Source organism: Pristis pectinata, chromosome 19, assembly GCF_009764475.1.
Source record: "Pristis pectinata isolate sPriPec2 chromosome 19, sPriPec2.1.pri, whole genome shotgun sequence".
NCBI classification, from domain to species: Eukaryota; Metazoa; Chordata; class Chondrichthyes; order Rhinopristiformes; family Pristidae; genus Pristis; species Pristis pectinata.
Genome location: NC_067423.1, coordinates 29,941,361 through 29,968,956, shown reverse-complemented (window position 1 = coordinate 29,968,956; position 27,596 = coordinate 29,941,361). Strand labels below are relative to the sequence as shown.

The 27,596-nt window shown below is 38.6% G+C and overlaps 1 protein-coding gene across 14 annotated transcripts in view; it reads right to left on the bottom strand.

Moving 5' to 3' along the window:
- Positions 1 to 27,596, bottom strand: part of anks1b (ankyrin repeat and sterile alpha motif domain containing 1B) — a 609,252-nt gene that overhangs the window by 165,447 nt on the left and 416,209 nt on the right. For all 14 annotated transcript variants that reach the window (XM_052034200.1, XM_052034196.1, XM_052034194.1 and 11 more), the window contains one exon: positions 11,152 to 11,317. In XM_052034200.1, coding sequence (XP_051890160.1) covers positions 11,152 to 11,317 — 166 coding nt within the window. The remainder of the gene's footprint in view (positions 1 to 11,151; positions 11,318 to 27,596) is intronic.

The following is a 27,596-nucleotide window of genomic DNA, read 5'->3' as shown; positions in this document are numbered from 1 at the left end:
ACTGGACAGGCCATTCGGCCCACAATGTTGTTCCAACCTTAATGCCGATTTATACTAAATGTCTTTCTTCTGTTTATTATCCATATTCCTCCACATTCATGTGTCTATCTAAAAGCTTCTTAAATGCCACCAAACTGCCTGATTCCACTACTACCCCGGTAACCTATTCCTGGCACCTGCCACTCTCTGTGTAAAAAACTTGCCCCTCACGTTGCTTTTAAACTCCCCCCCACCCTGCACCTTAAAAGCATGTCCTCTGGTGCTTGACATTTCCACCTGGGGAACAGATTCTGACTGTCTACCCTATCTATGCCTCCCATAATTTCAAAAACCTCTGTCAGGTCTCCCCTCAGCCTCTGAGGCTCTAAAGAGAATAACCCAAGTTTGTCCAACCTTTCCTTATAGCTCATACCATTTAATCCAGGCAGCATTCTAGTAAACCTCTTCTGCACCTTTTCTGCAGTCTCCACATCCTTCCTATAAGGGGGTGACCAGAACTGCACACAACAAGTGCGGTCTGACCAAAGTTTTACATAGCTGCAGCATGACTTCCTTACTCTTATACTCAGCATCCCTACCAATGAAGGCAAGCATTCCATATGCCTTCTTTACCACCTTATCCACTTGCATAGCAACTTCCAGCGAACTTTGGGTCTGGACCCCAAGGTCCCTCTGTACCTCAATGCTATTAAGGGGCTTACCATTAACTCTATACTTTCATTTGACCTCCCAAAATGCAACAACCTCACAGTTGCCTGGATTTAACTCCATCTGCCCATATCTGTAACTGGTCTACATCCCGCTGTATTCTTTGATAGTCCTTTACACTGTCCACAACTCCACCAATCTTGGTGTCATCCGCAAACTTGCTAATGCCAGCACCAATCCTTATGGAACACCACTGGTCACTGACCTCCAGCCAGAATAAAAGCCTTCCACCCCTACTCTCTGTCTTCTATGGGCAAGCCAGTCCGAACTTTATCCTGGATCCCATGCATCTTTATCTTCTGAATCAACCTACCGTGAGAGACCTTGTCAAATACCTTACTAAAATCCATGTAGGTAACGTCCACATCGAGCACCTTTATCACCTCCTCAAAACACTCAATCAAGTTTGTATGACATGACCTGCCCCACAGAAAGCCATGTTGACTGCTCCTAAGCAGGCTATGCCTTTCCAAATGTGCATAAATCCTGTTCATCAGTACTCTCTCCAATAGGTTCCCTACCACTGACATGAGGCTCACTGGCCTATAATTACCTGGATTATCCCTTTTTCCCTTCTTGAACAAAGAATGCATTAACTATGCATTGCAGCTTGGTTTGAAAGTACCAGTGTACTTAACTACAGAGAGTGGTTTGAACAGTGTGCTCTGTATTCCATGTCTCAGCCACACAACCTTGGGTGAAAAGGCACAGAGGTTTTGCTTGGAATCATAAAGTCATTGAGTCATACAGCATGGAAACAGGCCCTTCGGCTCAACTAGTCCATACCAACCAAGATACTCATCAAAGCTAGTCCCATTTGCCCATATTTAGCTCATATTCCTCTAAATCTGTCCTATCCATCGACCTGTCCAAGTGCCTTTTAAATGTTGTTAATGTACCAGTCTCAACCACTTCCTCTGGCAGCTCATTCCATTTATGGACCAGCCTCTGGGTGAAAAAGTTGCCCCTCAGGTTCCTATTAAATCTCTCCTCTCTCACCTTGCACCTATGCCGTCTACTTCTTGATTCTCCTACCCTTGGAAATAGACTGTGTGCATTCACCCTGTCTATGTCTCTCATGATTTTATATGCCTCTATCAGATAACTCCTCTTTCTTCTATGGTCCAATCAATAAAGTGCTAGCCTGCTCAACCTCTCCCTTTAACTCAGTCCCTCAAGACCTGGCATCATCCTCATTAATCTTGTCTGCACTCTTTCCAGATTAATGACATCTTTCCTATAGTAGGGTGACTAAAAGTGAACACAATACTCCAAGTGCAGCTTCACCAATGTCGCGTACAACTGCAACATAACGTCCCAACTTCTATACTCAAGGCTCTGTCTGATGAAGGTCAGCATGCCAAAAGCCTTCTTCACCATGCTGTCAACCTGTGATGCAACTTTAAGGGAACCATATACATACACTCCTAGGTCCCTCTGTTCTACAACACTCCCTAGGGCCCTACTGTTCACTGTGAAAATCGTACCCCGATTTGTCTTCCCAAAATGCAACACATCACACTTGTCTGAATTAACCTCCATTTGCCATTCCTCGGCCCACTTACCCAGCTGATCAAGATCCTGTTGCAATTCTTGATAACTATCTTCACTGTCGACGATACTACCTATTTTGGTGTCATCTGCAAACTTACTAACCATGCTTGTACATTCTCATCCAACTCCTTGAGATAGATGATAAATAGCAATGAGCCTAGCACCAACCCCTAAAGGCAAACCACTAATCACAAACCTCCAGAGATAAAAAAAACAACCCTCTACCATCACCCTCTGCTTCCTACCCTAAAGATAAATGTGTGTCCATTTAGCTCACTCTCCCTGGATCCCATGTAATCTCGCTTTCCAAAGCAGCCTACCACGTGGAAGCTTATCAAGGGCCTTACTGAAGTCCATTTCAACTATGTCTACCGCCCTGCCCTCAACAACTTTCTTGGTTACTTCTTCAAAAGACTCAATAAAATTCATGTGATCACACACAAAGACATACTGACTATCACTAATCAACTCCTGTCTTTCCAAATGCATGCATATCTTATTGCTCAGAATCCCCTCCATTAACTTACCTACCACAGAAGTTAGGCTTACTGGTCTATAGTTCCCAGGTTTTTCTTTGCAGACCTTCTTAAATAAAGGCACCCTCCAATCCTCTGACACCTCACCTGCGGCTAACGATGATGCATATATCTCAGCCTGGGCTCCCACAATTTTTTCTCTCACTTCCCAGTGTTCTTGGATATACCCAGTCAGGCCCCAGAGATTTATCTACCTTCATACATTTTAAGATGACCAGCACCTCTTCTGTTGTAATGCAGATTATCCCCAAGACATCCCTATCAACTATCTCAAGTTCTCAAGTCTTCATGTCTTTCTTGCGGTAAAAACAGAGGAGAAATATTCATTGAGGATCTCACCCATCCCCTGCGGTACAACACAATGATGTCCACTTTAGTCTTTGAGGAACCCTATTTTCTCCCTAGTTCCTCTTTTTCCCTTAATGTATATAAAATCTCTTTGGATTCTCTTTAATCTTCTCTTCCAAAGCTGTCTCATGCCCCTTTTTTGCCCTTCTGATTTCCTTCTTAAGTATACTCCAGCATCCCCTATAATCCTCCAGGATTCACTTGATCCCAGCTACCTGTACCTGACCCATGCCTCCTTCTTTTTCCTGACCAGACCCTCAATATCCCTCATCATCCAGGATCCCCCTACTCCTGCCAGCCTTGCCCTTCACTCTAAAAGGAACATGCAAACCTTGAAATCTCATTATCTCACTTTTTAAAACCTCCCACTTGCTGAATGTCCTGCAAGCAACCTACTTCAAGCAACTTTTGCAAGTTCCTGTCCAATATCATCAAAATTTGCCTTGCCCCAATTTAGAACTTTTAACTTGTAGACCAGATCTGTTCCATTCCATAACTAATATAAAAGTAATAGAACTAAACTCACAAGAATGAAAGGAAAATCAGAGAGACAATTCATCATCAGCCATTATTATGTGCAAGAAAATGGGCACTTTGGATTGCAATTGTTTGAACTCTGAGAATAAATTAACCATCCTTATTTTTGCAAGAAACGTAAAATAGCCTTACTACTTGTACATCCAATTACAGGTGACCTGGCAGTATGTGTGCAAACAAAGAAATGGCAGAATGATTGGAGCATGAATATTGGACAATGCTGACCCATTCCCATCAACACCATGCCAATCAACTCCCTCCTTACTATATCTACCAAGCAATGGGGCACAGCAATTTGCTTTTAACACAAGTCTATGGTTTCACTTCATCAATTGCAAGAGATTTTATTCTGGGTGGTGGCCAGATTCCGATTATTCCATCAAATGCTTGGGGATATCTTAATGGAAGGATTATTCAAATTACACAAACTCAGAATAAGTCTAACATAATTATTTAAACACACGAGATTTTATAACACAAAATCTTTAAATAGATATAATTGCAGTCATAACTAATCAAAAGGAAGCTTTCAGAACTCCTGCAAAATATCTTCTTCTGTTGCTTTATAAATATTACAGAATATAATCATTATAGTCAGAAAATCTTCATTTAAATGATTGAAACTATTAAATACATAAATTGTCCACTGAAAACCAAAGACCGGCTCACATAAATTCTGCTTTAAAAATGCATAAATTATCCAGTATATATTAAGAAAACAAACAATACTTGATTGTGTCATATGAAATTGTAGAGACTGAATCTGTTTTCTTGTTCAATTTTCAAGAGAGCAAATTGAAACCCATTTTTGCAGCCAATCAGCTTCACTGGCTAAAGGCCACTTATACAAACCACTCTTGCAAAAAGTGAATGATTACGATTTTTTTAATCTCTTGGAAACTAAAAAGAAACCTTGGATTATACACAAAACAGAAATTAGCTGAAAATGTTAACAGCAAAAGATAGAATATTGAAACTACTTACAAGGCTAAAGATGAGAGTCGTTTTCAGTGATAAAAGACTAGGCTGAAGAAGACAGCTGTTCAGCTAAACTTTTGAGAGTAAGGGGAACATCAGAAAATGGCTTTTGTATGATGGAGAGAGAGGAAGGATGAAAAATTACTGTGATGTTTGATTTGCCAGCAGCTATGGTACAAAATAGGATTGTTATACATCTAATGGAAAAGAAAAAGCTGCAGGCAGTAGGGAAGGAGACCATCCAAGAAGGAAACACCAAAAGTGCACCATCAGACAAGGCAGTGATGAACCCTTGGTTTTGAGCATCAGACAGACCCTCCTTGTTTAATACACTGTCATTGCTAACAGACTTTTCAGCAAACAACAAAAAATTGCTTACTTTATCAGTGCTGATTTACATCTGTGATTGATCTTTACTCTAGCTTTGAACTCCAATTCTGTAGACATTAGGGTGAAATCTTTCTAAGTGGGTGCATTGCTATGGAAACAAATTGCTTGAATAATGCCAAACAATCCTATAGGTGAGAAATGCATGCCTAGTATTGTGAGATACACCCTAATTTTGATATCATGCAGTGATACAAGTTAGAAACTCACTCATGGTTCCTAAAATAGATTCTGGGGTATTCCAACATAATTAAATCCTTTTGGTTAACTTGCCAGTCGTTCTTGGTCTGATTTGGTGAATAATCACCTTGGCAGCTTTAGAAGGAAAATGATGGTGGGGACTGGAGGCAGTGGGGTGAACGAGCAGTTGCTGAACTGTGGAGGTTTCTGGTCCTGAAGGAACAAAGGTGAGTTTGCTGCAGGGGAGATCCAAGGTTTCCTTACTGGGTGCAAAAGCCCAAAGGAGCATTCCTACTCCCCCTGTCCACACTGGGAAAAGTAAAAGCGATCATTTGTGTTTTTATGCTTTTTCACAACCAGATTCACTGAACTGGTCTGACTGGAAACTCACAGGCACATCTTGTACAAACACTTAGATCCTAATAATATTATCTGGAGGGACCTATTAATATGTTCCATAATTTTGCCTAAAAAAAGGATTTTCCCCATATTTGCTCCAGGGCAGGTAAGTAAGTTGAGGCCTTTTAAACGTTCCCCTCTCTGTTTTCTGACAGATGGAGAGCATTAAATTCACCCAGAATTTTCATGAGTTTCTTTGACTCTAATATACAACTATACAAAAATTCTGCAATCAACTGATGTATTCTAAAGCTAAATTGGAGTTTAGATGCAAGTACATCATTCGTAGTATAGGACTGAACTTCGATATCAGCTAGTTAGAATGTCTTGCTATTTTCCAGTCCTGGTCATTCATATCTTCCCATCCTAGAGATGGCAATATAGCCAAAAAAGCAGTGATGGTGTTGAAGATACTGCTAGATAGAGTGATAGAGAAATCAGAACAACTTTTCACGAATCAAATGGAAGTTTCTCATCAATTAATATAAGTAATTAGATGATCAATGATGATCTTTTAGCATTATGTATCTGATGATTAGCTCTACATGTTTGCTTCACATCACTCCAGAAATTTGACCCAGCACTTCCTAGAATTATCCACTTTTCTGCACCAGTTGCAATTTATGTGCCAATTGCACATGGAATGGCATCATTTGCTTTGCAGTACTCACAGGAGCAATCATCAAAAACCACCACAGGAAAACTTGGTTTCAATGCCACAGCATCAGAATGAGAACTCTATCAGTCATGCCCCTTACTTACCAGTGTGCCCTCTGGAATGCCATCCCTCACATCAAACCATACGGCATTGGCAGCCCCACATACTCTCCTGATCCAGCTCCTGACCCTCTGAGGCTCACGTTCCCTGATGCCTCTCATGGGATGTAGTAAAATTACAAGACAATTATGTTTTGAACAGATTCAAATAGTAAGCAATTTTGACAGCATGCTTTGTTTTAAGATCTTGATTAAAATGTACTATCAGGACTCCCTGCAGCCACATTGGGAATAATCCTTGTCAACAAAATATTAAGAATAACTGTTACTGTTGTCATTGGGTTCAACAACAAAAACGGGAGATTTTAATCTTTTCCGATAATCAGGAAAGAGTGATTTAAATGGAATAGCTCCATTTTCCACTCTATTCCTATGGATGTGCAACTTTACCACTGCTAGTTTTGGTAAAGGTTATGACACCTGCTGATCTGGTGAGAACCTTGTTAACGAATGTAATGAGAGAATGGTCCTGCAGCAGAATATTTATTATAAAAGCATAACGTGGCTCCTCTATATTTACAGAAAGTAACTTGTTCAGCATGTAGAAATGGTACACCTGTTTTTTTCCCCACAGAGTGAATGAATAGCAATAATGCTTAGGAGTGTGAATCAAAGGTACTGGTGAATATGTATTATTTTGTTACATTTTCTGAATAAAAAGGATAATACAGTCATTTATAAGTTTGGAACAAAATATTACTGCTGATCTTTAGATGGTAAAAGTAAACCACAGTTTGCTCTTTTTTGTTGCACAATGTATGAATGATAGCTTCTGTTTGTGCACTTACCAAAATTTGTCTGGTGAATTTGTGAATTGGATGAGAGCTAACTTGTGAAAAGCAGTTAAAAGTATATTTGTAACAAAGCCATACTTTTAACCCTTCGATCATTAAAAGAAAAGTATGAATCAGAATGCAACCTTCAATATTGATTAGGTCAAAATAGAATTGTAGTAAAACAACAAGACATGCAAGCTTCTTCATGGTAAAAAAAAAGATACTTGAGCATTTAGTCAGGGAAAACAGAATTGGGCCTTCTCAATAATGCAAAAAATATTTTTTGTTTCTAAACATCCAAATTCTTTTCTAGGCCCTAATTCAAATGTTATGAATATGACCATTTTGCAAGATCTTGTGATTATGAATGAATTTATTACTTATCTATTACTTATTGAGTTGATTTATAGATCCAGCAGAATACCATCATGAAAAAGGAACTGCTGAACAACAATAGACTAACTACATAATGTAAAAAGTAAAGGTTATTTGTGACACCAGACTCTCTGCTCAATTGATTATGCAGCAAGAGTTAAATTTCATTTTAGAACATAATAAAATAAGAACCAGAAGCAGGAGTCAACTATTCATATCCTCTGTCTTCTCCACTAATCATTCAGAACTATATTCCTGCACTAACCCCATATCCTGGATACCCTTATACCTACTGTAAAAGTGCAGTAAATTCAGGAAAGACTGGTGGAAAGAGTGAAAAATGACATAACCTCAAGGATAACTCAACCATCCCAGAACATAACTGCAAAGGTTCCTTGGGCCACTGACAACAGTCCAAGCATCTTCAGCTGCATCATCAATGATCTTTTTTCCACCATAAGATCAGAAGTGAGGAAGTTCACTTGTGATTGCATAATGTTCAATTCGAATTGCAACTCCTCAGAAAGTGAAGCAGTCCATGCCTGTATTCAGCATGACCTAGACAATATTCAGACATGAACTGACAAGTGGCAAGTAACATTAGTGCCACAAAAGTCTCAGGCAATGATCATCTCCAAAAAGAGTCTAACCATCTGCGCTTGACATTCAGTAGAATTACTTCCACTATCAACATGCCAGGGGGTAATCACCAACCAGAAACTCATGTGGATCCATACAAAAATAGCACAGCTAAAGGCACAGGTCAGAGATTGGCTATTCTGTGATGAGTGATTCACCTCATGACATCCCAAAGTCTTTCCATCATCTATAAGGCACATCAGGAATACTGTCCACTTGATTGGATGAGCTTAACTCAAGAAGCCCAACACCATCCAGGTCATAGCAACTCACTTGACTGGCAATTCATCAACCTCCTTCAACATCATTTCATCCATCATGGTCACATCAAGGCTACAGATGTACCATGCACAAAATACACTGCTGTTACTCCTCCAGGTTACTCCGAGAGCACCCCTCAAACCTATGACCACTACCGCCAAGAAGGACAAGGACAGCTGTACTGCTGTTCCTTCATCATTGCTGTGTATAATCCCTGGAACTCTCTCCCAAATAGCAATCTGAGTGTACTTTCACCAGAAGAACTGCAGCAAATAAAGAAGATGGCTCACCACCATCTGCTCAAGGGCAATTTGGGATGGACAATAAATGCTGGCCTTGACAGCAATGCCGGAATCCTGAAAGTCGAACAAATAAATAAATAATTCGAAACCCAGATACTAATTACATTGAATTGAAAGATAATCAGAGCCCATTAGCTGTAAGTAGTTTTAGATTTTTATAATTAGTTGCACTTTAAACTGAAAGGATGTTAAACAACTTAAATAGGCTTCATTTTTTACTGAAACACTTCACCAAGCTCAACATATAAATGGATCGTCCTGATTAAGAAACCAGTCCAATTAAAAATAAATAACATACTAACATAAAAGATAAGTTAACATAACAAAACAAATATTTGGTGATAGAAATTTGTGGAGACTGCACTAAACTCTATTATGCACTAAACAGCATAACACACAAATTAAGTTTGCCTTTATTTGATATCTGAACACACACTACGATAGAATTTGAGCACTGTTTTACACACAGAAAAATGGGATTTCAATTTTTAGGGACCAACATCCCATGCCAAAACAACACTAGAAAGATATCCAATCTGGTCCTTTAACATGTATGAGTGAGTAGCCTAAAGGCTGATGAAGACCCTGCTGGTAAAGTGGATATTTCAGAACCACAGCAGGAAGCTGTCTTACTCCATTCGACATTCTTAAGGAATTGATTTGGCAATTATCACCAGAAGTTCTTTTTTTATAGATAAAATTCTGCACAGTTCTGATCGCCCTTCTATAGGATGTCATTTAGCAGGAAAGGAAGCAGAAAAGATTCGTGAGGATGTTACTGGGACTGGAGGGATTGAGGTATAAGGAGAGGCTGGATAGGCTGGGACTTTTTACCCTGGGGCATAGGAGGCTGAGGGATGACCTTATAGAGGTAAATAAAATCATGAAGGGTATAGATAAGGTAGATGGTCACAGTCTTTTTTCTTTGGGTAGGGGAATCTAAAACTAGAGGACACAGATTTAAGGTGAGAGGGGAAAGATTTAAAAGGGACCTGAAGGGTAACTTTTTCACACAAAGGGTGGTGGGTATATGGAACGAGCAACTAGTGGAAGCTGTACGGCTACAATGTTTAAAAGACATTTAGACAGATAACGTGGATAGAAATGGTTTAAAGGGATATAGGCCAAACACAGGCAAATGAGACTAGCTTGGATAGACCTCTTGGTCAGCATGGACAAGTTGGACCAAAGGGCATGTTTCTGTGGTGTGTAACCATATGACTCTAAAAAGAAAATTTTTTGAGAAAATAAATATTTGAAAAATGAAGCAGCAGAGTTAATATACTTTTCAATAAGCAGTCTATGATTATGAACAGGGTGTCTGGGAATATGATAAAAAAAAGGAAAAGATCCAATCTGATATGCTGATAACTTGATATGTTGATAAAAATGTCATATGTGTTTCAAAATCTGTATTAAATTGAAAAAGAAAGCAAAAGCAAAGATGTATTTCTTCATTTTAATAATGGTTCAATTTACAAGAAAAGTTTCAGAGATGTGAGAGAAAGGTGTTTGAAACATAAGGAGAGGGGAGAGGAGAGAAGGAAGCAGTAAAAGAGAAAGGAGAGTTAGAATAGAGAAGGTGAGAAAGAGAGTAACAAAGGAGTGAAGAATGAAAAAATAAGAGGATAGGAGACAGATAAAAGCGAAAGGGAGCGCAGAGGATGTTCAACCTGGATAAAGGAGGAATTTGGAAGGAGAAAATGAAAGTGAAAGGAGAGAATGTAGGATGATGTGAAGCACAAATTTCTTTGCATCAAATGTGCCTGTCATTTAAGCATAAAATAGCATTTATTGACATTTGAGCAGCTCATTTCACTTAAAGCCTCCTAGATCCTTCTGATGTGATGCATCTAGAACAGCTCAACACTGTAAAGTCTTATCTTTTATCTTACTGATAATGACACAGAAGGAGTCCATTCCACCACATTACGTCCATGCTGGCTCCCAGGGAGGTAAGTCCCATTATTCCCATTCTCTCTCACACACATCCATAGATGAAATACGAAAAACAATGCATCACCATGCATTACCATGTAGGTGCTTAAGGAATCAGTTTTTTCCCTCTTGAATGATCCTGTCCTTCCAAAAGGACAAAGGGCTATTGATTTGTGCTCTACATGGATCTTCAGTGTCACTTTGAGGTCAACCACAGATAACTGTTGCCACCTCATATTTGTCCACAGAAGTGCTCCCAGTCCATCAGGTACTAACTGCCAGAAATCTCACCAAAGTATTTAACTGAATTGACTTTGCATCAGCAGGTGGGATGTGTTCAGTGGGGCAGCAATGGGTTCATGTGAACTTCACCAGCACACTCTTGCTTCCATAAGCATCACAGCTAAATTTCAACAAAAGTTATGGAGAGGATTAAACCTTATGTCTTCTCAATACCTGTTACTCCTGAAGATACTCTGGATATTTCCAACGAACGTGGTTTCTTTGTGACTGCAGTGGTCAGGAATTCATAAGGATTGTCCTCCTCTTCTGGAGGGAAACTGTCCAACGATGGAGACAGCCTGATGTCCAGGGTCTGGTCATCTTTCTTTGTTTCTGATTCCTGCCAAAGATCAAAAAATGTGATTTAAGGACTTTAATCTGATTGTACTGTACAGTTATAAATAAATGTTCAAAGCAGTTTACTTTGCTCTGTTAGCGTAGATGTTTTGTTATCTGTGGTATATGTGCACATTTTTTTAAGTTCTAAGTCACATTTATTGTTTACTTATCATGTGGTTCTTTGCAGTGTATTATTCCTGTGTCTGAGTGTTGCGTGGACCATTGCCATCATGAAGTATAATTCAGTACTATTTGGAATACATACTGGGCACTTTAACACAGCATGTTCATTACTGGAGTAGTAATCCAGAACCCTGGAAACCTCACATTTTCTGTTTTTATTTCAGGTTTCCAGCATCTGCAGCGTTTTGAATTGCATCCAGTGCCCAAAGCTAATTATGCAAAAAAGTTCAAAACCTGCTATTTTTGCCAGGAACTGTAAAATAAATTTATTAAATAAATCCTGAATAAACACCTTAGATCAGCAAATAATGACCATGAATCTATAAAAACCTATTAGGGAAAGAAATCTGCCACCTTGCCGGTCTAGACTATATTATGTTAGATCTACACAAATGTGGCCGACTTTCAACTGCCCTCTGAAAAAGTGTAGGAAATTACAATAAAAAAATATAATAAGAATAGAACAGGAAAGGCTATACAGCATCAACCTAGACATCAAACATGACTCTGGCACAACCAGCCTCAATAAAGCCTTCAAACTCCTCTGTACTAACTTTGAAAGATGTGCTAAATTTGGGAGAGATATCCCACAAAACAACCAAGTGTAAGCTTGACACTATCATACTCACAGAATGATACTTTTCAATTAACATCCCAAATTCCTCCATCATCATCTTTGGTTATACTACCAATAGGTCAGGCTCACCAAAGATGGCAGTACAGCAGTAAACAGTCAGGTAGGAATGGCATTGGAAGTCCTCAACATTGATTCCTAACCATGTGAAATCTCATGGCCTTTACCACCTTCCCTTAACTCATGAATCAGTAATTCTCTACCAAAAAATTGGAAGAATTGAATGCATTCTGGGTGTAGGAAGACAATGTTCATTACCTTAAGGAAATGAAATCATAAAACCACGAGTGATCATACTGATTGTATGCCTCAGATCCTGTTTTTTCACCTGATCCCCTTATCTCCTAATTCTCTGTGTTCAAAAACCTGTCAGTTTCAGCCTTGAGTACACTTAGTGAGTGAGTGTCCACAACCTCTGCTGGGGGAAGGGTTGGTAACATCTGAAGAATATGGCAGATGGAGAGAAATCCAATGAAACAGAGAAAAAAAGCTGCTCAACTTTTTCCTCACCATCCATCTGTCGGTGATGGATGTGACCACCAAACAGTCCTATGGAAGCAGAGTCGTATCTTTGCACTGAAGGATTGTTTTTTAGTGGCACCAACACTATGCTATATGGGATGAAATCAGAACATATCTAAAAGCTCAAAACTGGACAATAAGCAGCAGCAGAACTGCACCCCACCACAACCCATAAACTCAAGGCCATCTGATCACTTTAACAATCCAAGAGAGTGACAAAGGTTTAATATGGAGCACAAAAGGGCATACCAGGAGCACCACCAGCCATGACCTAAAAATGAGGTGACAACCTGTCAAAGTTACAGTATAGGATTACAGTCATTCTAAACAGTGGAAGTGGTTTGCTTTAGGCAAAGCTAAGTAATCCCACAACCAGCAGATTTGATAAAACCTCTGCAACCCTGCCACATCCAGTTATGAATAGTGTTCAACAATTAAACAGCTGTTGGGAAGAAATATTCCATGAACATGCATGCTTGTAATAAAGGTGAAGACCAGCAATTGAGTGCAAAAGAGACTTAGGTGTTTGCAAATACTTTCATCCAGAAGTGCTGAGTGACTGCTGCACCCTTGTTTCCTTTTAACTTTCTTGCCAAGACATAAGGCCAACTCCATTAACTCCATGTGATTGTCAAGAAATAGCAAAGCAGACTGAATGCAGCAGAGGCTACAAGCCCCAATGAGCTTGGATTGTTGTGACAAGTAACATTCATGACACAAAGTCTAATAAAGATCTTCTCCAATAACAATCTAACAGCTTGCCTTTGATACAAAATTGCACTACCATTGCTGAATTCTCCATTATCAACATCTTGCGGATCACCATTGACTATAACTGGACCAGCGAAGCTACAATCAAGAGCAGGTAAGAAGTAAGGTTTTCTAAAATGAACAGCTTATCTCCTGATTCCATAATCATTCCATCAGAAATGTGATGGAATATCTTCTGTTTGCCTCAAATGAGTACAACTATGGCAACATTGAAAGAACTTGAAAACACCCAAGTTTGAGCAGCCCTCCTACCAGCTTAAACATTCACTCATTCTAATACCTGCATGCTGTAGCCACATTGTTTACTATATTAAGATGCACATCAACATTTTTCTGAGGCTGTGTACATAGCACCCACAATACCTGTGACCTTGATTGTAATGGTTGCACAGGAACACTGCTATCTGCAAGTTTCCCCTCAAATCACAAAGCCATCGTAGTCTGAAAGCATATTAGTCTTCCTTCTTTGGATTCAAATCCTGGAAGTTCATACCTAACAGTAGAAGAGATGTAGTGATGCACAAAAGCAGCTCAGCATTATATCTCAAGGTAAAGAAGTGCCCTGATACCATGCAAAATACAAAGCAAACATATTCACATGTTCATGACATTGTAGTGAGTAAGATTATAAAAGTTCTATAACACCAAACTAGTCAGATCCTAATCACCCTCTAAACAGTATTAACAACTTCATAGATATCTGACATGAGGCGTACTCGTTACTTATACCATGGGCTTGATTAATGACAGATCCAAATAAATGGAATGCTGTCACACCTGCTGCAATCTACGGAGGAATTTGGCAAAATCGCAGGTAGTTGGAAAACGATGTATGTTTCCAATTAATAATTTATTCAGTTCTATTTTTAATCTCTCCCTTCTGTTGTAAAATCTGTCTCTTCTGCAGCTGTTACATCATGCTTTACCAATAGTACAACCACTCTGCAGGTTTATTCTTGACAATGATTGTACCCTCTCAATTCCAACTCTTGGCTATTCTCTGTATCACTGTTTTTAAAATGTTTAATGTATGTAGCTGCAAAAATGATATGTGCAGACCCAGGAGGAAACTCAGTGCATCTTTCAACAACATCCACTGACTCCATCATCCTCCCTGGATTTTTTCAATAATAATCATCCTTTGTTTGGCATTATAGCTGAATATTAGTCTTGAACTGAGCTTTTACTAATTTCTTGCTCTGTCCCTTGTTCTGCATTTTTGGTTGAAGAAGTGCTTAGAATTAACCTTGCATATTCAATTTATCTTACATACTCTTACAAGGTCCCGTGGTTAATCCTCCTGGCCCTCCTCTGTATTATTTCTAAAATTTAGAAGTTTTCATTGAGCTTCAGAAACCAAAACTGAACTCAAATAAAATGGAGCCTAATCAGAGCATCTGCAACATGAATTTATCTAAATTCAGCTCGGGTAGTTTAGTAATAAAACCCAGTGTTCTATTTGCCCTAAATGTACTGTTAAGCCCAATCATCCTTGAACTTCTCTCTGTATTCAGCTCAACACCATTCATTCCTGCATGTCCCATTTTTTTCTTTACAATTTTAAAATATAGAAGCTCAAGTAAATCATAGAAATCACAACAATAGAGGAAAAATAAACCAGGCAGCTGAATATCAATGTGTCAGCATCATATGATGGAAACGTTGAAGTTGTGTGAATATCTGTAGGCTTAACAGGTTGGTCAGACCTGTGATACTTAAATGGGAGCAAAAGTAGCTTCTTTTTATCAGCACTAATGTGCTGATCATGCTAATGGTCTGTTAATTACTTTAGCACATAGGACCATGCTGACATATTTCCTAAGAAACAGACTGGCACCACATGCAAGCTGAACTGTCTTAGTGTGAGGATCCTATAACATCCAGGAGCGCGATTTGAGGAGTTCACACCATGCCTTTCCAAAACTGCTTTGAGCTGCAAGACATCTGGATTGTATTATAACATTTTGAATAGGCTGCTCTATATGCGGAGAGTAGTTTATTTAGCTAAATACAGGAGGATGTGATTAATGTGTAAAGACATTGCAACAAATGATAATTATGTGGAAGTCCTTGATAACAGCAACATACAGTCATGGAAAACTAAAAGTAATGAGTCACTGCTGATAGATTAGAAATAGAACTGAATACCAATGGACTATCTACAGATTTCATGCTCCACAAATTATGATTCAGCAAGTCATGGCTGTTCCAAGTTTGCTCTCTTGTACACTGACAACAGCTTCTATCTAATCCTACAGTTTAGATCATAACAATGTGCCAGTAACCACACCTGTTTCCTCCTTGTTTTGTAAAGAGGAACATTTACAGCTTCTATTGTAAGAATGACTACATGTCAGCAGAATCATGAAATAACACAGCCACAGGACGGGGAGGAAAATTTGGTCAAGAATACTTCTGTCCAATAGCAACCAGCTTGTCTCTTCCACACATGAAATGCGGTATTTATTATGCTTCCACCTCAGATTCAGAGAGGTGTATATAAATGAGCAGTGTCTGGCTTCTAACTGGCTTTGCAGTATTGAACAAGGATGATTTTATGATAAATTAAGTGGTGACTGATGTTTTCAGGTTTAGTCAGGCATGATGTTACTACATTTCATCAAATAAGCACATCACATACACCGACTGCTAAAATTAAACAGAATTGGCAAATGCCTCGATGGTCATTTTTTTTGAGCATGAGCAGCATTCAAGCCCTTATTCAGCATCCCCTTCCTCAGACTATGCATTGAGACATCTTTCTTACTGCTGTCCATCTGTGTTTCATACTTTGGAAGTTAATTCATACAATTTGTCCTCTAACTTCCCTACAAAGTTCATTAGCTTTCTTTGAGCTGCACATCGGTACACAAATTCAGATCAAATCTCCCATTTTCACAGCTGGTTGAATAAGCCTGCCTGGTACCTGTGATACACATTCATTTTATTTATCCTAATGTTCATCTGTGCAGGACTTTGAATGATTCTGCTTCTAAGTCCATAATCACTCAGTATGATCAATAGCTGAAATGCCCAGCTTTGTCCTTTTCATATTGGTAAAGGGGTAATTTGTTATTTCTAAGTGATTCTGTCCATTATTGGAGTTTCCTTCTGGTTGATCATTCATTTAGCTCTATTGGATTTGATCTTGAAGAATCAAAACATTGTAAATATTGCACATTAAACCAAATCCAAGAAAGATGAACTCATGTTTAACGTGCTCTAAATGCATTAATTTCACCTCCTTGCACAATACAAATGAACTTCCTGCATCAAAGTAGCCCTTGTGTGCTGGACATTTCCCACATGGATCCTGGAAGAGATTGATGTCACCTCCACTGTAGCAGAATAAAACACACAGTGATTTGTAAAATATCAAAGGTGTAAGGCCTACTGAAGCTGGTAATTTAAAAGAGCTACAAGGCAATCATTCCTTGCAGTAGGAGCTAGTTCAGGTGAGTGCTGGGAATATTAAAAAGGTAATAGTTGTGCTAATTTTGAATTTAAAAATTAAAGTAGTTTTTGCTATTTTGTAATGAATTATTGTGCACAGGAGAATCAATGCTACAGTGGGACTGGGGCATCAGGGAGGCTGCAGGAATGGAAGGGGGACCTGAGGGAGGAAGTGTGGAAGGGTCCATATCCCCCAGGCCACACAGAGACCAATGCTTCTATCTTAACCTCCCCAGTGAGCAATGTTTCTGCAGGTTTAAGGTTCACCAAGACAGTTGTCACAGACATCTGCCACCTTCTGAGGTGTCAAATGCAGACTCGCAACCAACCCTGCATTTATCTGCCAGCTGAGGTCAAGGTCACTGCTACACTCAAGTTCCTAGCCTCAAAACGATTCTAGGTCACTGGCACTGATCTATGCCATTTCTCATAGATTCCTGCTCACCACTGCATTACTGAGGCTTCTCTGCTGAGGTGCTCTGTACTCCAGGAGAAATGACTCCCTCTGTATTTCTTTGGTACAGAAGGGGGAAGTGTGGATTTGCAGCAAAAGATAGTTTTGACAAAAGTTCAGGCTCTCTTAGACTACCTTCCTTAAGGTGCTCCGGGCTCCTCTTAGAACTCGGAGCTCTTCATGAACTGCAAGGGCACAAACTCACTCTTCATTCAGGTCGTAGGCAAACATCCTCATAATCAATGCAGGATATGCTGGGAGAATGTACAATTCTTTCATTCTAAGTCTACCGCACCATCCCTATAATTTTTCTGAGAATATACTGAGCTGATGGATTGATATGGAAGGAAACTTACAAAAAAATTTCTTTACAAATTTACATGAACATTTCTTACAAACATAAAATCCCCTTGCTTTAGATAACTTGAACAAAATGGTAATACAGTCTGTCCCTGGGTTACGAACGCTTAACTTACAGACACCTGTAATGACGAACAAGCTCCCATAATGTGATTAAAGTCAGAAGTCCGACTTACATACATTCCTTAGTGTGGGTCTCATGCACCCACTGTCTCCTTTGCTCCGGCTTCTTTTGCAGTCCTTGTATTTCATTTGTTAAGGGTACACATTGTTGATCCTGTTGAACACCAGTGTTCAAGGTACCCTGTTACCATCCGGTGCTATTTTCAGCACTTGCACTAAATTACAGCAAGAATGAATTCCTAGTTGAAGAATTCAGGAAAATTGATTGGAGATTAAAGTTGATCTAGTTTTATTTGATTGTCATGGATCTATTCCTTTTAATAAGGAACTTGGCCTCAGTTTCTCAAACTGATGACTGATTGAAACCTTTTTTTTTGAATGACCATCCTAATCAATACCTAGCTGATTCACAGATCATTCTACTTTTCTGAACTGGCTGATGTTCTGAATGAATTTGATGATTTATCAACTATTGGCAATTTTGCTTAACACTGCTTTTCATGAGATAGCAATCTCAGGAAGATCCAGGGCGTTTATGATTATTCATTAAGTCATCCTGTCACATTTCATCTGGCAACAACAACACAAGGAAAGCAGTGTGTTTCGATTTATTAAAGAAGCTATTGTTAAGTAGACACAGCAAGTGAAGATCAAATTAATATATTTCATTAGTTGACAAGGGAAAATATCCTAACATAAATGTCAAGTATTTACTTCATTATAAACAGAAATTGATAAAAGTTGATAATTATAAAGTTCATTTGGAACACTAGCCTTGTGTAGTTCAGCAGATTAAATTTGTGAATCAGTCATTATTGATTGGGATGATAACTCCAAAAATATAAAAGATTTCAATTCAGAAATTGAGGCCAACTTTATATTAAAAGGAATAGGTCCATGACAATCATTAAAACTAGATCAGCTTTGAGCTTCAATCAATATTTTGCTTTTGTTATGTTGTTGTATTATAGTAACCTTCTACACTTCCTGAGCTTAGTGACTGGCTTATCCATCTTATTCAACAGATTTCACACAGACCTATCTCCAAACAAGCCTCCCTAGAATAATTTAGTGACCTTATCACTGCAAAATCCATCATGACTTATGTCAACAGGTTTTCAGTCATTCAACCTGTAAAATAATAATCTTCTTCAGTAAATACGAGGAAGCATAATTTTGCTGAAGCTGTTGATGACCAAATGTCACCTCCTAGAAGAGAACAGCTATTGATAAAAGTAACTTATTGACATTTTATGTTTTTCATAGAATTGCCCATCATAATTTTTAACATATTTCTAAGATCACAGATAATTCATGTTTCGAGTCCCAGATTAATATTCTCCTCAAACAACAACAAACATTATCAAATAAATTCAATGGACAAAGGGATTGAAGATTATGCAACAATGCAATATGATGAAAGTCAAAAGCTAGCCTGACATTTACCACATTACATAAATATGATTGTATTAAAATATGCTGAAGTTAGAAAATTGTTATTGTTAATGATTCTTCCATAATTAAAAGCATGTACAAGGAGGACCTTCAGTTAGCTTTATATTATTAACAGGCATGCAGGTTATCAGCTTCCAAGGCTTCTTGCTTGCGATTCAAGTGATCAATTCATCTGCCTTATTAAAAGCAGAATCGGATGTTTAACAACCTTATGATTACTTCAAATATGACCCATAATAAAGGTCAAGAATATTTGCACAGCACAATGAAAAATGATTCTTTCAGAAAAGAAAGTGCAAACAATATCCAGAGCGTATTTATATCAGTAAAACTTATTCTGCTGCCTTCATGTTCAATTTAGATTGCAAAACCTGGTTGCCACACATTTTATCTCAATCAAATGTAATAATTGATATAAATCAGTTAAAAAGTCAAAGGAAAATAGAATTGATAATTTTCTTTTTTTACAGAAGTCTAATATCTAAACTGTAAAAGATTATTCACGTCAGCTCTTGCCTTGACTCAGAAGATCAAAAGTTCAAACTTAACTCTGGAAACATAAGCCTATAACTCAGGCTGTCACTTCACCACGGCTCTAAAGTGAGTGCATCAAAGCCGGGTGTGGAGTTTCACATAAAACTTTAGGGTTCTTGTATAATAAAAACAGAAAGTGCTGGAAAAACTAAGTACGTCAGGCAGCATTTGTGGAAAGAGAAATGGTTAATGTTTCAGGTCTGAGATCCTTTATCAAAACTGAGACAAAGAGAAACAAGTTCCTCTGGGTAGCAGAAATAGTGGGGAGACAATGGGTAGAACAAAGAGAATTTCTTTGATAAAGTGAAGTAATGTGATTGTAGGGGCAGTTACATTTCTTTGTCTGTGTAATGTTGTATAATCTGGTCTACTGGACATCAAAGATCCCACTCCACTTTACAAAAAACACAATGCAGTTTCTAAATGATGACCAATCCAACATCTATCCTTCAACCAGCACCACAAAGAAAAGGTGATCTAGTCATTAATTGCTGGTTACATGTGCTTACTGTGTGTGTAAATTTGTTGCTACAATTCTTACTATTGTGACTACAATTCAACAGTGGTTCATTGGCTATTAAATGCTGTGCAGGATGCTTTGAAAAACACAAGCGACTTTTTCACTTTTATCCTGATGAATGCATAAGTAGCCATTGGGTGAAGGTGTATCAGGCTAATTGTAATGTCTGTCATGATTTACAAAAAGGTCAACATGATTAAGGCTAAAGGCAAGCTAACAGAGGAGCATAATGTTGATTTGATGAAAGCATAAGCCAATGAATGTTGACGTTCTCAGAAAATGGTGGGATCAAAAATGTTGGAATAATGTTTTACTGAGGTGGTCAATGGAATTTATTAATTATCTTAGGTCTGAGTAATAATACTACCCTTCACAAGTACAGCAGGTACTATTTTTTTCTCCATAACTAAAGCAGCATCATTCAATGAGCAAAAGAGTGAACAACCAATGATACTGGGACAGGTTGGTGCTTTGAGAGAACAAGTAACCAAAATTGATCACAACCAAAACCCCAACACAAAATGGAATATAGAAGGAATGGCTCTGAATGCCCTGACAGATTATTTGTCCATCGGTCTGCCCTCGCATTGTAACCAACCCATGTCATTGAGATGGTTTGTTTATATAACAAAGGTGAACTTGGAGCAGCAGGTTGAGGCTACAGTTGGATAAATAGTCAAAGGGAAGAGAGACGGAAAACAAAACATAGAAAATTACATTAATGGCAGAGAAAAAATAATTGGAAACAGACATACAGTAAATGCAAAACAGCTTAATCTGAAAAATCCTATCTGCAATTAAAGTATGAGCAATGTGAAACATTTATAATGGTTTACAGTTACTGATGCTCTGCTCTTCTACAGGATGAATCATTGCAATTGTAGCCAAGCCAATTATCATAGAAACACTGGTTTGCTGTGAACAATTTTTTACACATTTTTCTAACTGTAAAAGCTATTGATAATATTAAACTTTTTTGAATGGTATACGTAATTTTAATAGCATTCTAAATCATAACTCCTGCTGAAAAAATCTTTCCATTTCTGAAAATTTTTTTTCCCAAGATGTGGCTTGTTTATTCCATGACAAAAATAATTCTTTTTATGTTTGTGTATGATATTTCAGCTTTCACCTTCATCCCAAATGTATGTCTCAATTTTTATTTCACTTTCTGGAAAAAGTACACAGCGTTCAATAGAATAAATGCTTTTACTCCAGGGTTTCCTGTCTGTGAGAATTCATCAAATTGATTGGCTGTTCAGCCTGCTCTATGATATCACTGAAGCTGAGCAACTTCAATTCCTTCTAGCTGGTGCCTGACTGTAAATCATGCCAGAAAAGGGAAATCAATGAACCACTTAATCTTTCTGGACAGGTTCCTTCCAGGATAATGGCAAGCAGCATTCCCACACCATTATCTGGGAAATTCCAGGCCAATAATTATATATCTATGTAATTATTTTGTACTGCTACCATCTATTACTGCCAGTACCTCAAAATGTAAATGTAAATGTAGATGAGAAGACAACTTGTCTCAAAGTAATTGCGGTTCAGTGGAAACTCACGATTCCTAACGGAGATAACATGAGGACAATGCTGACATTGCATCTGACTTGTGTTGCCAATCATCTAAGCACGTTTGATGTTGTCACCAGATAAAAGAATATTTTCTGAATTAAATGAAGATTGGTAATGTTAATCTCTCTCACTGGGGATTACATTATGTCAAAAAGGCAGCCAAGTAATGGGAAATGCGAATTTGAACTCAGGCTGGTGTCTATCCAGAATGGCACTCAGCCATACCATTTCAAATTGAGATAACAAATATCATTTAACCAGTTCTGCGAAACTCTATATCTATTAATTTGGGATGTTTGGTGACCAATATCCCTAAAGTCAGGAACATTTTCCAATGGATTTGGGGCAATGGTGGGTGTTAGAGGGTGATCAATCAACTGCCTACTCTCCTGAGAGAGCAGGAGGGAAATTAGGAAGTTTCCAGTTCAACTAAGAAAGAACAAATGAATATATTTCAGTGGCCAGATTGGAAGAACTGGTAAAGATAACGTACACAAGCACAGTGACATAGAGTGCCCTTTAAATGAATGAACCGACCAATTTCAGACCTACCGATTATAAAATTTACATTTAATCTGCAAAGATGAGCAGAGGACACTTTTCATGTTTTATTTCTACGTTATGAAGCATATTACAAAGTAAACAACAACTTAATTTAATGGTCACAATGTCCATTCCATTTACTGTTTGTAAAATAAATAAGCGCATCAATTAATTTTTGGTCTCATCTTACCAAATGATGGATCAGTTCCTCTTTTAGTAAGCTAGGAGAAAAGTAAATGGAAGTATGTACAGAATTCCAGAATCTGGTTTATTTTGCCAAGTATTTCACTGTAATTAGCAACAGGCCTCATAATCAATGACTAATTACTGGACAGGAAAGGTAAACTGCTAAACATAAGGAATACGGGGTTTGAATCTGGCACAAGATCGTTTTTCTGTTCTCTCTAATACACATCAATCAAATATTTTCCATTGTTCAAAATCAATTCTTTCTTTCTTTTTCAATCTTTTTATTAGTTTTCAAATTAATACAGATTGATATATAACATCAATATTTATATATGTAATACAAAGATCAGGATAACAATCATAGCATATATAATCATAAAGAACAATAAAATATAAAAAAAATCTGTAGATCCAATGATCTCTTAGTAAATGAATATAATATAAAAGAAAGGAAAGAAAAAGATTTATTATATAAATTTTTTAAAAACCCAGATCAATAAAAAAAATTATAAACAATATAAACTAAACAAAAAAAACTTTTTAAAAAAAACAAACAAAAAAAAAGAGGGAAAAAAACTGGGCTAAAATTTCTCAGTAGAAACAGAGCAATATTATGTCATCAAGTCTATTCCTCCAAGTTGGAAAGTTATTGAAAGGGGATCTACATCATGTGAAAATATTGAATAAATGGACTTGAAATATCTTCAAATTTAAGCAAAGGATCAACAGTACCACTCCTAATTTTTTCCAAGTTTAAACATGATATAGTTTGAGAAAACCATTGAAAAGTAGTAGGGGGTATTGGATCCTTCCATTTAAGCAAAATGGATCATTTGGCTATTAATGTAACAAAAGCAATCATACGGTTAGCGGAAAAAATCAATTCAAACAGATTACAAATAAACAGTCATTGCAAAATTTTAGATGTTAAGTTCTAATTTTGCGCAGGAAATCTACATGTTGTAGATTGCTAAACTTCAGTAAAGTTCTGATACAAAATCAGGACCTTTAATCTTACATCTGTGAACATGCATCTAAACTATCTGTGTTTATTAGATCTTATGAGTCTGTACAATTGAATTAATGTTTTCTGCATCAGGAAATCAGATAAATTACACATGTGCATTTCTCAGTGCAATGGTGTGGAAACAAGTAAATGAAATAATGGTCTTTGCCATATTGTTGGAATCTGGCTGAATGACAAAAAAATGTCATGGAAGAGAAGTGATTAAGTGTTAGACTACATTCCCATGTTAACACAGGAAAATCAATTATCTGACAGAACCTTCATGGGACAAAGGTTCATGCAAGACTCATCACTGCACAGTTCACCAATACTAATTGCCTCTGGACTGACATAAATGCTTATTTCCAACATGTCAGGTGATGGAGATCGCATTGTAAATTGTTATTAATTAGGTAATATTTACATGAGAGAAACTTGCAAAACAAGTCAAACAAGCCAATATCAGTTTATATTCAGTACAATCCCACTCACATTATTTCAACTTGCTCCATCACCAAATCCTTCCGATCCTTTCTCTCTTTAAGTATTATCTAACTGTTCCTTAAATGTATTTGTGTTAATAACCATGCTATGAAGTGGTAAGTTAGGCATCACAGCATCACAAGAGATTGTGCAGATGCTGGAATCTGGAGCAACACACACTGGAGGAACTCAGCAGGTCAGGCAGTATTTATGGAGGGAAATAAACAGTCGACATTTCAGGTCAAGACCCTTCATCAGGACTGGAAAGGAAGAGGACAGAAGCCAGAATCTGGTATTCTGGCTTCTGCCCTCTTCTTTTCCATTCCTGATGAAGGGTCTCAACCCGAAACGTCGAATGTAAATTAGGCAAGTTTGGTTTCAAAAAGGATATTCATTTGTTTTTAATTTCCCCATTCACAAGATGTGGGCTTCACTGAAAAGGTCATCATTTATTGTCCCACTCCAAGTGCCCTGGAGAGAGTGTTGTGAGATGCTTTCATCAACTGTGGCACTTTGATAGCTGATTAATCCCCCACAATGCCATAAGGTGGACAGTTCCAGGATTTTGTCCCAGTAACTAAAAAGTAAAGGTAATATACTTCCAAGTCAGGATGGTGTATGACTCAAAGGATACCTTGCAGGTGGTGGCATCCCCATAAACTTGCTGTCGTCACCTTTCTGGGTGATAGAGTTCCCAAGGTAGGGAAGTGCTGCTGAAGTCGTAGGAACTGCTGTACTAAAACTTGCAAAGAGGGCACTCTGCAACCGCAGTTCATATCAGTAAAGAGATTAAATATTAAAAATGGGGTGTTAATCCAATGGATTAGTTTGCCCTGCAGAGCAGCAAGCTTCTCAATTGTTCTTGGAGTTGAACTCCATCTTGGGCAAAGTGGAGGGAGTGCCAACACTCTTTGCTTCTTGTAGATTCTGCAAAGGTTTTTGGAGAGTCACTCACAACAGAATACCTAGTTATAAGCTGTGATTGCACTGGCTGCATTCACGTGAATGTTCTGATTATGATTCTGGTTAATGGCAGGCCCCAGTGTCAGGACTGAATCCAGGTCTCTGGAGTCGCGAGGCAGTGGTTCTACCAGCTGTGCCACTGTGCTGCACCAAACCTTGCTATACATGGCAATGAAACATGCATCAATTGGGACACAAACCTTGGCAAGTTTGGTTCTGAGAAGAGTAATGATGTCAGAAAGCAAATGGATGAAATTAACTGCTTTTCAAAACTCTGTCATTTCTCCACTTTGTTCCTGCATGGGGAAGCCTATGGCATGCAGAACTATGAGCAACAGTGCACAGGGAAGGGAACCTGATGATCAGGGAGTGGAATGAAAGTTCTGGGGCTGCAGTCAGAGAGCCAGTGGATGGGGACTGGTTGAATGAACAGTGGTACTTTCCTTGCTCATTATCCTTTCCTCCTCTTCTCAATTATTAACTTTCACACACTGAACAGCACAGCAATTCCTGCCATGTGAACATTGTAGACGTGTTTGGTTAATAAACCAAGTAGCAGATGACAATTTGTGACAATGAGTCCAGCACTCATTACTTCCTGATTAACTCACAGACGCATGTGTCAACACAGGTATTTCTGCTCTAATGGATGCAACACACTAGTTTCAGGAAAAAAACATTAAGTGAAGTTTGAAGTGTGACTGGCTTTCCATGGAGAAAGATTTTGAATTTGAACATATATATGCAAAGTTGGAAAAGCTGACAAAAATGGAACAAAATACCAGAACAAACGTAACAGAAGTGCAGAGCAGCTAAAACATAAAGCACAATTCCATGGAGTCATAGAGTTGTACAGGACAGAAAAAGGCACTTCAGCCCACCACGTCTCTGCCGACCATCAGGCCAATCCATCCTAGTCCCACTTACCTGCATTAATTCCATATCGCTCCATGCCCTGCCTATTCAAGTACCAGTCAAGATGTCTCTTAAATGTTGTTCACCATACCTGCCTCCACCACCTCCTCTCACAGATGATTCCAGATACCAAATATTCTTTGCATGACAAATTTACCCCTCAATTCCCTTTTAAACCTCCTTCCTGTCACCATAAACTTATGCCCTCTAGTTTTTGACGCCCCTACATTGCAAACAGACTCTAGCTATTTATTTATGTCTCTAATAATTATATATACCTCTATCATGTCACCTCTCAACCTCCTCTGCTCCAGGGAAAACAGACCCAGCTGATCCAATCTCTGTTTATAACTCAAGCCCTCCAATCCAGGCCACATCCTTCTGAATCCTTTCTGCACTCGATCCAGTTTAATCGCATCTTTCCTGTAGTGTGATGACCAGAACTGCACACAATGCTCCAAATGCAGTCTAACCAATGTTTTGTACAACTTTAACATGATATCCTAACTCTTGTACTCAGTGCCTAGGCTAATGAGGGCAAGCATGCCATAGGCCTTCTTCATCACCCTGTCTACCTGTGTTATCACTTTCAGGGATTTATACCCCAAGGTCCCCCTGTTCAACAACACTCCCCAGAGCACTGCCATTCACTCTATATGCCCTGCCCTGGTTTAACTTCCAAAAATGCATAACTTCACACTTGTCTGAGTTAAACTCCAGCTGCCATTCCCGTGCCCACTTTCTCAGTTGATCTAGATCCTTAAACAACCGTCTTCACTGTCCACTGTACCACCAGTTTTGGTGTGATCTGTAAACTTGCTAATCATGCCACCTGCATTCTCATCCAAATCGGTAATATATATGACAAAGAACAGCGGACCCAGCACAGATCTATGCACCACACCACTGGTCAGAGGGCTCCAGTCTGAAAAACAACCCTCCATTACCACCCTCTGCCTCCTACCACCAAGCCAATTTTGTATCCAATTGGCTAGCTCACCCTGAATCCCATGTGTTCTAACCTTCTTGACTGGCCCATCATGCAGGACTTTGTCAAAGGCCTTGCTAGAGTACATGTCTACTGCCCTGTCTTTGTCAATCCTCTTGGTCACCTCTTCAAAAAAAACTCCATCAACTACATGAGACATGATTTCCCATGCATGAAGCTATGCTGCCTATCCCGAATCAGTCCTTGCCTTTTCAAATGAAAATAAATCCTGTCTTTCAGAATCCCTTCCAATCACTTTCCCACCACTGATGTAAGGCTTACCAGCCTCTAGTGCCCCGGCTTATCCCCGCTGCCCTACATTAGATATCCACCAGCCTTCTGGTACCTCACCTATGGCTAACAAAGATACAAAAATATTTGAGAATCTCCCAGCAACCTCCTCCCTTGCCTCCCATAACATCCTATGATACAGCTGTCATGCCCCGGGGATTTATCCACCTTTATACATTTCAAGACCTCCCCACCCCCCTCCACCTTTGTGATGTTGATATGCTCCAGGATATCACTGTTTCCTTCCCTGAACTCTCCATCACAAATACAGGTATTTATTTAAGACCTCACCCATTTCCCATGGCCCCACACACA